Genomic DNA, 13065 nt, shown 5'->3' on the forward strand with positions numbered 1-13065 from the left:
TTCGATCACACCATTAGATTCATAACAAAAAATTATAAAAATAATAAACAATTTACTTGTCATTTTTGAAGTTCAAAAAGTCAAATTATCGTCAAAAACGAAAATGACATCAATTTTAAGGTCCCATCGGATCGAAAAAGTAAATTTTTGGTAAAGATAGAATTTATTAAATTTGACCACACCATTAAATTCAGATTGAAAAATAGACAAAATAGAGTATTCATTCGTCACTTTTGGAGCCTGAACGATCAAGTTATCGTCGAACGAAACAATAGGTAAAATACCAATTTGGTCTCGTACTTATATAAATAATTTTTTTAAATCAAAAATACTATTTATCGTTATTTAACTCGTCCAAAAACCCGCCAGGACATTAAAATTTTTTTTTTTTTTCGACTTTCAAACTCAGATTTATCGCGAACGTTCCGTCTTTGACTTCCGACGCAGAAAGGAAAAACGCCCGCATTGTCATTTTCTACAAAATCCACCCAATATATTTTTGTTTCATCTTCTCTTTCGCCCCATATCATCAAAAATCAATCATATATGATACGAGATTTTCGATTCTTAAACCTCGAATTTCATCAATTTCGAGGTCAAACCGTCATCTGTCGGAGAAGGAAGAAATGACAACAGCATCAAGATCTTTAAAATAATTGGGTCAAATTCAAAAATCAACCATCTCGAAGTTTGATCCACCTTGATTTTTGCACTGATCGTCTCGATTTTAATGCATGCGCTTCAATTCTTTACCACGAAAATTGTAAGGAATTCCCAATTTCTATTAGTAATCGTGGATTGTGAAAATTACATTTAGGATTTTATCAAAAATTTGTGATGTATTTTCAAAAATATAGAATTCAATGGTTTATTTCAAATTCATGCCAAAACTTGCATATTTAATATGTTTAATTGTATTTTATAATAAATTATGCATATGTAGGATATTTCATCGGATTTTGTGTTGGCTAGTTGGGTTCTGTACACTACTCGAACCAATGTTTATGTAAATTTTGTAATTTTTCAGTTTAATTGATAAAATAAATAAATTTTAAGGTTTGAAAAATATTTTAATAATTAATGAACTCGTATTGAGTTAATGAACGTCGAAAAATGAATATCGTATTCAAAAGATTGAAAATTGTAAAAATTGAAAAGGGGAAAAAGAGTATGAAACTGTAAAATGTCAAAGTCGCACCCGAGGGGTGATGTCTACATTTTATATTGTGATGTTATGTGTGAGATGATGAACGAATATCCAAAGATAATGATATTGATTACATGTTTATTACTTTCTGTTAGCACGAGGCGCTAGTCCGTTTTCATTATGTTTTTTATTTTAGGTCACATAGCCACAGTTGCATGGTTGAAAACTGCATATCCATTCTCAACTTTGTAATGTTAATTTCTTATTTATTTTTAAAGAATTTATTTTTAATTATTTTCAAAGAAAAGTAAAAATATATACATATGTAGTTATTTTATGAACTGTTAAAAAGCTTGCGAATACCTGAATGGATAGTCTGTCATATCATCCAAAGTGATATACTATCCTAAGATGTACAGTAGGGACAACCAAACTCATATGTGATATGGAACGCGTATGAGAGTGGAGTCACTACTAAAATCCAGATTTATTCCTCTCTATTTTTACTAGTGAACTTGTAATATAAAAGTGGTCGTATAGGAATGGATTGTATATTTGGGAATTATATGCACGCCTGATAGGCATAGACGAAGATGATTAATCAGTAATCACTAACAATTTATAGTAGTCGAAAGTTCTGACATATTGAAAATAGACCCATTGCTTATGGTCACGTCAAACGACCAGCCTGAATTGGATAAATGGTCAACCAAGTATGATAAGTGCAGTAACCGACCACAAAATCAAGAATTAAAAGCCAGTAAATAATTCTAACATCATGTCCTGACTGGGAACAATCCAATCGTGAATCCCAACTCTCTAATTTCACTACTTCATCATTGTCTATTATGTATTTGTTGCCTTATTTTGATATATAAAATGAAATGCATGTTTAATATTTCTATTTGATCAATTAGATTTGTATAAAAAGAAAATGTTATAGTGAGTACTGTTGATTGATGTAATGTGAGTTTAAAATATTTAGTTATTTATCCCTGATTATATGTACTAGTTAATCGTAGTTTTCTTCTGTAAAATTTTACATATGTTAAAATGATTCAGTATGTTTATTCATTAATGTTAGAAAAATGTTATTGGCAGAAATTATTTTTTTTTAGAGTAATTATGTATATTTATTCATTTTACACTTTGATCTATCTTACATGGCTAGATGTATGTAAATCTTCCGCTGTCATTCTGTTCTTGTATGTATATACATGATATTGTCAATTTTGTTTATCAGGTGAAACGGGTTGACCATCTTGGAATGTTAACATAAATAGAGGAGACCATGTTGAAATTTTGAGGCGTCACCTAGTGCCTCGAGATCTGACATGGAACTTTGTGTTAGAGTTTAACGGGGCGTCACATGGCATATAATGGTAATGATAGTAGCATTTTGGTGGTTGAGGCATGGTGGTGGTGGTGGTGGTGGCATTTTGGTGGTCGTGACATGCTAGTGGTATAGTGGTGGTGGTGGCATTTTGATGGTCGTGGTATGGTGGTGATGGTGGTCTTAGCATGGTGATGGTGATTAGTCGTGGAGGTACTTGTAGTGGTGACATGGTGGTGATAATGGCATTTTGATTGACGTGTCACGGTGGTGGTATGATAGAGGTAGTGGCATTTTCGTGATTGTGGCATGATAGTATTAGTGGCATGGTGGTGGTGGTGATCGTGGCATGGTGATGATGGTGGTAGTGGTAGTGGTGGCATGGTGATAGTGATTGGTGCATGGTGATGGTGATTAGTCATGATAATGATTGATTGTAGTAGTGGTCATGCTGATTGCATGGTAGTGATGGATGGTGATCGTGGTATGCATGGTGGTAGTGGTCATTGGTCCTGGTGAGGGTGGTGGTCGTGGTCGTGATTTGTCATGATTGGTCGTGATGACATGTTGGTGGCATGATGGTGGTGGTAGTCGTAGTTTGTCATGATTGGTCGTGATTGACCGAGATGGACTACAAGGGATTTTAATATTAGTATCGGACATGTATAAAACCTTATGAGTTAGGTAACCCAATTATTTTCTTGTAAAACTCAAGTCAGGAAATAGGTAACCCTTTTTGTACTCATTATTTTGATATAGTGGTTAGTTGTTGGTTTGTCCCGTGATTTTTACCCTCATCATTGGAGGATTTTTTCATGTTAAAATTTTGATATCTCTTGTGTGTGCTTGTTACTTTGACTTGGTTAGTTTTTTTTTTTTTTTTTTTTTTTTTTTTTTTTTTAACTTTTTATTAATTAGTTTCTATCAAACATATATCCATGCTTAAAAACATATAAATGACTTGACATAGAGGTAAGAACCTTTGAATGTTAGAAATTAATATTTTAAAACCAATTTATATATATATAAATATAATTTTATTACTTTTTATTTATTGCATATCTGTTTGTGGTGGTGGTGGCATATATGCATGTTTTTGTTTTTGGAGGTTGCATGCATGTTTCTATTTATACATGCTTGTTTGGTGGTGGTGGCATATATGCATGTTTTTGTTTTTGGAGGTTGCATGCATGTTTCTATTTATACATGCTGCAGCATGTTAAATATTGTTTCTATTTTGTATGGGGCACTGCCCAGAAAAATTAAAAAATAAAAATGATTAGAAATAAAAACCCTAGATATAACATCAATTTTATAAAAAAACTGATCTTATATATCGGACATAACGTCAATTATGTATTAAATCAACATTATATCCATTATATAACATCAATGTTTTATAAAACCAACGTTATATAATAGTTATTATTTACAATATTCATTATTACTGACTACCTTTGACGTTGGAACATCAAACCTGACGTGATTCCAAAAATATAATGTCAGTTTTATAGCTATCGTTATAATCCCGCATTTAAGACGTCAGTGAATTTAACATCAATTTTGTAACCGATGTTAAAGATGACGTTAAAAGACAATAACGTCGGTTATAAACCAACGTTAAGGGCCTTATTCCTACCAGTGAGTAGACATTAATAAAAGTTGTGGTAATGGTGAATGATGATGGCCATTTCTTAATTTTAAAAATTGATCCAATTTAAAGGATGTACATCACATGAAATTTTTGTCGGAGTCCGACTTTGAAGCAGGCAGCCCGCTTCAAATTTTGAAGGAACCCTCATCGTTATTAGACACAAGTTGTTTCGAATTTATTTCAAGTCCCTACATTTCCACCAAAAATACCTATGTGGAAATGCCACATGTAATCCAATGCAGAGGATTCCTTTAAAATTTTGAAGCGGGCTGGCCAGTTCAAAGTTTTTTCCATTTGGTTGGGGAAATGAAATTTTGTTGCATGCATTAGTATTATTGTTGGATTTGTTAATCTCTATGTTTTTTATAGTGAGGATCATGTTTTGACTTATTATTGCTAGATTGATGAGTCAATCGGCCATTTTTACAGTCTATGTAAACATAGAGCTTCTATTCTTTGGAGACTCAATATTTATTATAAGCATTTTGGTATGAAAATGGATTAGCCTAATAATTTGAGGCAAATGGGCAAAATAGATTCCATACTCAGAAAGTCGATTCATTGAAATGTAGATAATTAGATATTGAATTTCAGAAAATGGACCTTACATGTTCCAGAAGTTACACATTCAAATTGGGCCCCTCTACTAGGAACGGGTTTTCTATGACTAATCTTAGATTCTTTTTATAGTTAAAATTCATGACATCATGTTTGAAACCATAGGGATGTGTCTCAAATATTCACCAACGAGCAATGTAGGAGTAACCTCACGATTGTACCTCATATCACATGTCCCTAAGATGGGGTGGAGCCAAGATTTTATTGTAGTGGGGGTAAACTATAATTAATGGTATAGTTGAAAAGCTTGAATATGAATAATTTTGGAGAGAAATTCAAAGATTTTTTATTGGAAGTTGAAGAAAAGGTGTTTTAGGTCTTTTTCAATTAGTCCATCAGAGAAGGCCGGATCAAGAGACAATGTCATCTTAAAAAATTGTAACAGGCTTGGGGGGAAAAATTGGAGGGAGGTAATGGAGTAAAATTGTAACAGGCTTGGGGGGAAAAATTGGAGGGAGGTAATGGAGTGGGGGCAAATAAGGAGGGAGATGAGTGAGTGGGGGTAAATAAAACATGTATTCACTTGAAAATAAAGGATTGTCTCAAAGTTCTATGGGGGCAATTGCCCCCAAAAGCTCCTTACTAGCTCCGCCCTAACCCTGAGGAGGAATTGTGCAAAAATGCATTTTCACTCATGTCTCGATGGAAAGTATGTATGGTTCCTGCTTACTTCCACGGATGTGTGATAAGAGTTACAATCTCGAGGTCACTTCAGCATTATTATTCTTCACCAACAGGTTCTGCAAATCATACACCCATGCCAGCTTGCCACTCAATAAAAAGATAAATCTTTTTTTTTTAATTTTTTTTATTGATAAACTGGTGTTAGAGGGCCCCTCTCTTTAGAAAATTATCCACAATAGTTCAAACAAAAAAAAAAAAGACAGATCTTACTAAATATTCAACTCCAACTCCTCTTCCACACCCACCACCTTATAGTCACCACCCTCCACATCCCCCACCTCATGGTCATCACCCTCCATCTTCCATTCATCCACACTGACTTTGTTGATGATATGGAGAAGAATAAGAAGAGGTCCTCGTAATGCTGTTTTATCTTTGTGTTTTATATCTAAGTAATGTTTTGCTGCCTTAGCAGTTGTAGTGAAGGATCTTCTTCATGGTTCTATCTTTGTGTTTTGAGTGATGGTCATGTATAATAAGGGACTAGCCTAGCTAGCAGTTGTGAGAGATCTTCTTCATAAGAAACGTCTGCCCTAGCAATACTTGTGAGAGATCTTTATGGTTTTTTCTTTCTCATATGTAATGTGCTTGCTTGCAGAGACTGTGTAACTACTTTCTCATCACATTACATAATCTATGTTTAATGAAGTTTCTTATAGTACTTCTTCATGGTATGTATATGTACTCTGAGAGAGAGAGAGAGAGAGAGAGAGAGAGAGAGAGAGAGAAAGGCCGAACATGCATCATCACTCCTCCCATAAGCCATAAGTGCTTAGTCCAATATTGGATTATTCCTAAATAATTTGAAAATAAAAATTCTAAAGTGACTTTAAATAACACTCGAAGTAGAACTCAAGTGTGCAGAAAGCCATAGATGCTTGAGTGCTACTTCGAATGTTATTTTGAGTGACTGTTGATAAAAAAATATGTAACTGAAGAAATGTAGTTTCTGCGGTGAAATTTATTTTAACTTGTACTACATTGGTTTCCAAGAACAAGGAATGGTGGGTTGTTCGTGTTGAAAATATGGGTAGTGTTCAAAGGCACCCCACACAATAGCCAATTTTTTTAGTCTTTCACTGTATGGATCTCTTCACAAAAAATCATCAAATGTGATTTTAAAAAAAAATAATAAATAAATAAATAAATAAGGACAATTTACTATTCTTCAACTTGTTTTGATGGAGTTTGAAGTTTCGGAATGTACTGATATTTTATGAGGATGATCTTCTCACCATGGAGATCATCTTAGAACAAAACAGCTCGTTCCGAAACTTTTAACTCATATATCACAAAACAATTTGGCTATGGAGTGGAGTGCCCTTGGTAATAATTGGGGTGCCTTTAACACTACTCATTGTTTATTGCATGGAATATCATACGTAGAAGTTTGGATGTTTCTTTTAAAGAGATTCCTATTGTTACACTAACTTTTACTAACGGGACCCCAAGTGTGTGCTAATTCTTTACTGATTTAGGTATGAATTGGAGTGGCGACAGCAAAAGGATTTGGCAATAGAATCTCTCGTCTTTTATCCAACGAAATTGGCTGGGATCATTGTCTATGAGATCTAGACCATAGGATGTGGTCATGGTCTCTGGTGTGAATCTCAAGTACTTCAGATTGGTTTAGGGTACACAAAAAAATTACTTAATGACCCACCCAGATAGAGGGTTGTCTATAGCGCTGCTATTAGCACCACAAATTTCTGCTACTGGCACCACAAATTCTTAAATTATTTATCACATACGAGTTTAAGATTAAAACACGGTTATTAAACATTACAAAGTTACAAAGTTGGGTCAGGTTCAAGGGACATATGAGAAAACATATGTAAAAACAATGTATTTTCTTTTTTTTATTATCAGTAAGCTGAGGCTATAGAGGGCCCCACCCTTATATAAAAAGCTACTAATTTCGAAAATAACAAAGATTCATATCCTCCAAGAGGATGTTGTACAACTCCAAAGGAGTATTTGAAGAATTGTAAAAAACATGGTTTTCATGTACAACTCCTTTTCTAGCTAACCAATCAGCCGCTTTATTTGCTTCTCGCCTCTCAAACTCCAACTTAACTGAATTAAACCCCCTCATAGTATTTCTTATTTCTCTGACTAGGTTGAGCACTTTCCAAGGCGTATTCCATTCTTCATTAATACCGTTGATAGCCACTAACGAATCCGAATGTAAGATTATATCTGAGTACCCCTTCGTTCCAAGATGCTGCAATCCTATTAGAATTGCTTCCATTTCAACAGCAATAATATCTGTATAGTTTGACCGACCCATCCTAGCAGCCAGCAACTCACTCATGTGATTTGTAGCAATAAATCCAATACCAACCCCTATATCTACTAACGACCCATCTGTGTTCAGTTTTATTACCCCCATTGGTGGAGAAATCCAGTGGATAACAAAGGTTTCCTTTATTTTGAACGTTCCATTACAACCCCACCTAAGAATTAATCTCATACTTTCAGCATTAGACATCCTCATCCCTTCACACTTACCATACACATCAGTCATAATTCTCCTGCTTAGCTGCTGCACATTTTGCTCTTTGTCATCGAATATTCGACGATTTCGCTCTCGCCAAATATGATAAATTGTGGAACATAACATTAAGCTAATAATATTATAACACGGATGATTACTAATATCTGCAACTTCCTCTTCAAGTATTCCCACGGTTTCTTTATCAATCGCAGCCCACTCCAGCACCTTTTACCAGCACTCTCCACTATATTTGCATTTGAAGAATAAATGTTCATTTTTCTCTACTTCAATTCAGCATAAAACACATCTAGAAATCAGTAATAGACCTCTCTTTCTTAGATTTTCTATTGTAGGTAGATTTCGGTTCATTGCAATCCAAGCTATAATCGAATGCCGCGGAATTTTCATCTTGTTCCATATAATTTTATACCACGTAACCTCCATATCATGTCTTCTAATCGTATTTTATGTTGTAGACACCCCATTTTTGCATCTGCCTAATTCGACAATTCGTTGCCCGGTTACCGTTAATTCCTAATGATGATCGTAAAGAACTCGAAGGCTTGTGAGTACTATCTCTGATTCCTTCCGTTTCCACTCTTTTCATCTCCCCTATTCGTTACGACCAGTCATAGAAATTCACACACGCTTAGGATCGCCACACATTACACCCGATTTAACAAGTACGTACGCTTAGGTTCGCTACACAGCTTGATAACCTAGGAACCTTGTCGCGCTAGGAAAATACGACTTTGAAACATAGAAATAATCACGTTGGGACTAAAAGAAACCTCACGCCAGAATTCGTAAAAATCCGCAAAAATTGATAAAATGATGAAAATACCTCTCATAAATTTTGGACCTCCGAAAGACCTCGAAAGTACCTCCATTGCACTAAGAACACAATTTCGAGTCTAACGAGGCCCAAATCGACAAAAACAGAGAAATATAAGAAAACTCATAAAAATGACCGAAATGCCCCTCAACATTCAAATTTAACTTAGAGATCCTTAGGAAAATACAATAAAAATCAAAATCCAGTTAAAATCCAATTTAAACAAAAATTAAACAATTCAGATTAAAAAAATTCAAACAATTAAAATTATACGATTCAAAGTAAAACATAAATTAGAAAAAAGAAAATCCAAACATTAGAACTAAACAATTCAAATAAAAAATAATTAATTAAACAATCAAAATTAAAATCAAACAATTATAATTAAAATTGAACAATTAAAATCAAGCAGCGCAATTTAACAGAAAAAATAAACTAAAGATCATTTAACCAATCAAATCGACCAAATAAAATCTAATGGCCAATTAAAATTCAAATTAAAAATTAAAATCAAATTAACCCAAAACAAAAACTAATCAACTAATAAAACTTAAAATTAAAAAAGTAATTAACCAAAGAAAATCTCAAAATAAAAAATATTAACCAATCGATAAAATGAAAATTAAATCGACTAATCGTAACTCAACCACCATCATGCTATGAGTAACGAGAGATCACCCACTGATGAGTAGGTTTTATACCTACGAATTAACCACTTTTAAATATAATATTTTGTTAATTTTAGAGTCTTTTAGTTGTTTTTATTTAAGTTTAGTTAGTTTTATACTTTTTATGTGTTTATATGTTTTTATTTGATTTTTATGCTTATTTTATAGATTATGAACAATATGGAACATTGGGATAGGTGCATACGTTTATAAGAAATTCTGACTCCAAATTGGTTCACTCTCGGAAGAAGGAAGCTAAGCATACAAACTAAAAAGTCTTGAAGCCGCAGCTTGATAGAAAACGAGGCCACGGCGGGAATTCAAGAATGGCATAACAGAAATATAGAAATACAAGTCGCGGCATGATATATTGGGAGGCCATGGCCTGCTTACGTTTTCAGCTTTACACGTTAATTTGTGGTGACCGAATTAGAGACGGATTTTTGGACTCTTAAACCCTAATGATTCCATATCTATAAATAGGAAAGTTTAACCCTTATTTGGGGAGAGAAGTTTTGGGGTTTTTCTTGGAGGCACAAGATCGAGAAGGAGGACGAGTGCTGGAGATTCAACTTTTGAGTTTTATCTTTCTAAACTTTATCTCTTCTCTTGATATTTGTAATCTTTAAGAATGGCTGAATACTTTTGTGATTTTGTTTTCTTTTCAAGGATGAACTAATTTCTATTCTAGGGTTATAATGGAACCCATTCATGATATTTGATTAGTTTTATTTCTTTCTTCTCTGATTCCACATGTGATTGTTTATTCTATCCTATGTTTAATGCGATTTAACTAACTGGCCATTGATTGAATTGATTCGGTGAACCTTAATAATATCGACAGAGTTATTTTGTGTTCATGACCTAGATAGAGTAACATATGCTAATTTGAGATAGACATATACTCAAGTTGCATGTGCATCCCTTATGAGAGCTTATTCTTAATGAATTCTTCTTGATTTAATTCTCATAGACATATAGGGAGTTAGTTTAGAAGGGTATTTTTACATGACCATCGACAGAGGCTTGTAGAGAATTTAGTGTTCTTGGGTGACAATTATAGTGAATTAATTTATCATAGAAGGGAAGATAATCTAATTAAGTGGATTGTTTGGGGGAAATTATAAACCTAGATTTCATCACTCATTGATTTTAATTTACAAATTTATTTTCTCCGTTACTTTTCTTGTTTAGTCTTAAATCCTATTTTTACTTTTGTTTGGATAAAATTAGATTGAGATAAATTGGTAATTAATAATAGATTGTTATTTAGTCTCCGTGGGAACGATACTTTCTTATCACTTTATTACTTGTTTCGATACGTATACTTGCGTGCGTAAATTTAGACAACAAGTTTTTGGCGCCGCTGCCGGGGACTAATTTATTAATCTTTTTGTTAATATTAATTTAATCATATTTGATTTTAGACCAAACTTTTCTTTATTTTGTAGGTGTTTGGCTAGTGTATGCGTAGTACAGGAAATTCAGAGCTTGTTCCTTTTGATTTTGAGATCGAGAAAACTTGTCGAAGAAATAGAAAGAATAAGCGAGAAGCTTCTCAACACCATACAATGGCCGATCAAACTAATGGTAATGAAGGTCCTAAGTCCATGCGGGACTATGTTGTTCCATTAATGGATGGGATTCACACTAGTATTCGTCGTCCAACGATACAAGCCAACAATTTTGAACTCAAGCCAGCTACTATTCAGATGGTACAAGTATCTCAGTTTGGGGGTTCACATGTTGAAGACCCCAATGCACATTTAGCTAATTTTCTAGAGATATGTGCCACGTTTAAGTATAACGGTGTTGATGATGATGCTATTCGGTTACGACTATTTCCGTGCTCATTGAGGGACATGGCGAAGAATTGGTTGAACTCATTGCCAAGGGAATCTATTACCACTTGGGATGACTTGGCGAAAAAGTTCCTGGCTAAATATTTTCCACCGTCAAAAACTGCAAAGTTGAGGAATGATATCACTACTTTTGTACAGTTAGACAGTGAGTCTCTCTATGAAGCCTGGGAGAGGTACAAAGATTTACTTCGGAGATGTCCTCATCATGCTCTACCGGAATGGTTGATCATCCAAATTTTCTACAATGGGTTGGTTGGATCTATTAGAACGATTGTTGATGCTGCAGCAGGTGGATCTCTTATGGCGAAGACATTTGAGGATGGGTATAATTTATTGGAGGAGATGGCCTCTAACAACTTCCAACACCATACAGAGAGGATGAATCCAAGAAGAACAGCAGGAGTGCATGAATTAGATATTCTTACGACTTTGACTGCTCAAGTGGCATCCCTATCTAAGAAAATTGATTCATTTGGAGTTCATGCTATTCAAACTCCTACTGTTACATGCGAGATTTGTGGAGACAATCATTCGGGAGATATGTGCCCTAATAATCCAGAATCTCTCAATTTTGTTGGTAGTAGGCAGAATAACCCATATTCTAACTATTACAATCCGGGCTGGAAAAATCATCCGAATTTCTCATGGAGTAATAATAATCAAGTTGAGGCCTCTTCATCTGCAAAGCCCATGTTTCAACCGGGTTATCATCCTCAAGCTCTCCCTAGAGAAAAGAAGCCTTCTTTGGAAGATCTAGTACATCAAATGGGAACAAACACTAATCAATTCATGACAGAGACTAGAACTCAATTCCAAAGCCAAGCAGCTTCTATTCGGAATATAGAAATTCAGTTGGGTCAGCTTGCTTCAACAATTAATAGCCGTCCTCAAGGAACCTTGCCTAGCAATACCGAGACTAATCCAAAAAGAGATGGTAAGGAGCACTGCAATGCTATCACATTGAGGAGTGGAAAAGAGTTGAATGATGTTGTCAAGGAACCAAAGGAACCAGATGTTTTAGTGGCAGAAGAAACAATCTCTAAAGAGAAGGGTGAGCAAGAGAAAGAAACTACAAACCAGGATCATAACAAGCCGGGCTTAGAAAATATTACTCATTACAACCCACCCCCACCATTTCCTCAATGTTTCAAGAAACAAAAACATGACGAGCAGTTTGCAAAGTTTCTAAATATCTTCAAGAAGTTGCATATTAATATCCCATTCGCTGAAGCTTTAGAGCAAATGCCAAGTTATGCCAAGTTTTTGAAAGATATCTTGACTAAAAAGAGGCGATTGAGTGAATTTGAAACAGTGGGTTTGACTAAAGAGTGCAGTGCTATCATTCAAAGGAAACTTCCAACAAAGCTTAAGGATCCAGGGAGCTTCACTATACCATGCACAATAGGTAACCAATTCTCTGGTACAGCTTTGTGTGATTTGGGGGCTAGTATTAATCTAATGCCATTGTCTATATTTCAAAAATTGGGATTGGGAGAAGCCAGGCCTACTACTGTGACACTCCAGTTAGCGGATAGATCACTAAAATATCCAAGGGAAAAAATTGAAGATGTGCTTGTTAAGGTTGACAAATTTATATTCCCTGTGGATTTTATTGTTCTTGATATGGAGGAGGATAAGGATGTTCCAATCATTCTTGGCAGACCATTCTTAGCCACATGCAGAACTCTTATTGATGTGCAAAAGGGAGAGCTTACTATGAGAGTTCAAGATCAAGAGGTGACGTTTAATGTTTTCAAAGCTACGAAG

The 13065-nt window shown here is 34.6% G+C and overlaps 1 protein-coding gene and 1 non-coding gene across 2 annotated transcripts; both read right to left on the minus strand.

Annotated features, from left to right (window-relative positions):
• Positions 1–7348: 7348 nt before the first annotated feature.
• On the minus strand, positions 7349–8059 carry LOC147383020 (uncharacterized). Its single transcript, XM_086427258.1, has one exon. The coding sequence runs from the start codon at positions 8057–8059 to the stop codon at positions 7349–7351; it is 711 nt and encodes a 236-aa protein (XP_086283384.1).
• Positions 8060–11403: 3344 nt separating this feature from the next.
• Positions 11404–11510, minus strand: LOC147383021 (small nucleolar RNA R71). Its single transcript, XR_015174108.1, has one exon. It is a non-coding gene; the product is annotated as a small nucleolar RNA R71 (small nucleolar RNA).
• Between the last annotated feature and the right edge of the window lie 1555 nt (positions 11511–13065).

Source organism: Akebia trifoliata, chromosome 16 (genome assembly GCF_017979445.1).
Source record: "Akebia trifoliata isolate Shusen 1 chromosome 16, ASM1797944v1, whole genome shotgun sequence".
NCBI lineage: Eukaryota > Viridiplantae > Streptophyta > Magnoliopsida > Ranunculales > Lardizabalaceae > Akebia > Akebia trifoliata.

What these genes read in the sequence shown, in the direction of transcription:
- LOC147383020 (XM_086427258.1), bottom strand. Translation starts at nt 8,059, where the DNA reads ATGTTATGTTCCACAATTTATCATATTTGGCGAGAGCGAAATCGTCGA.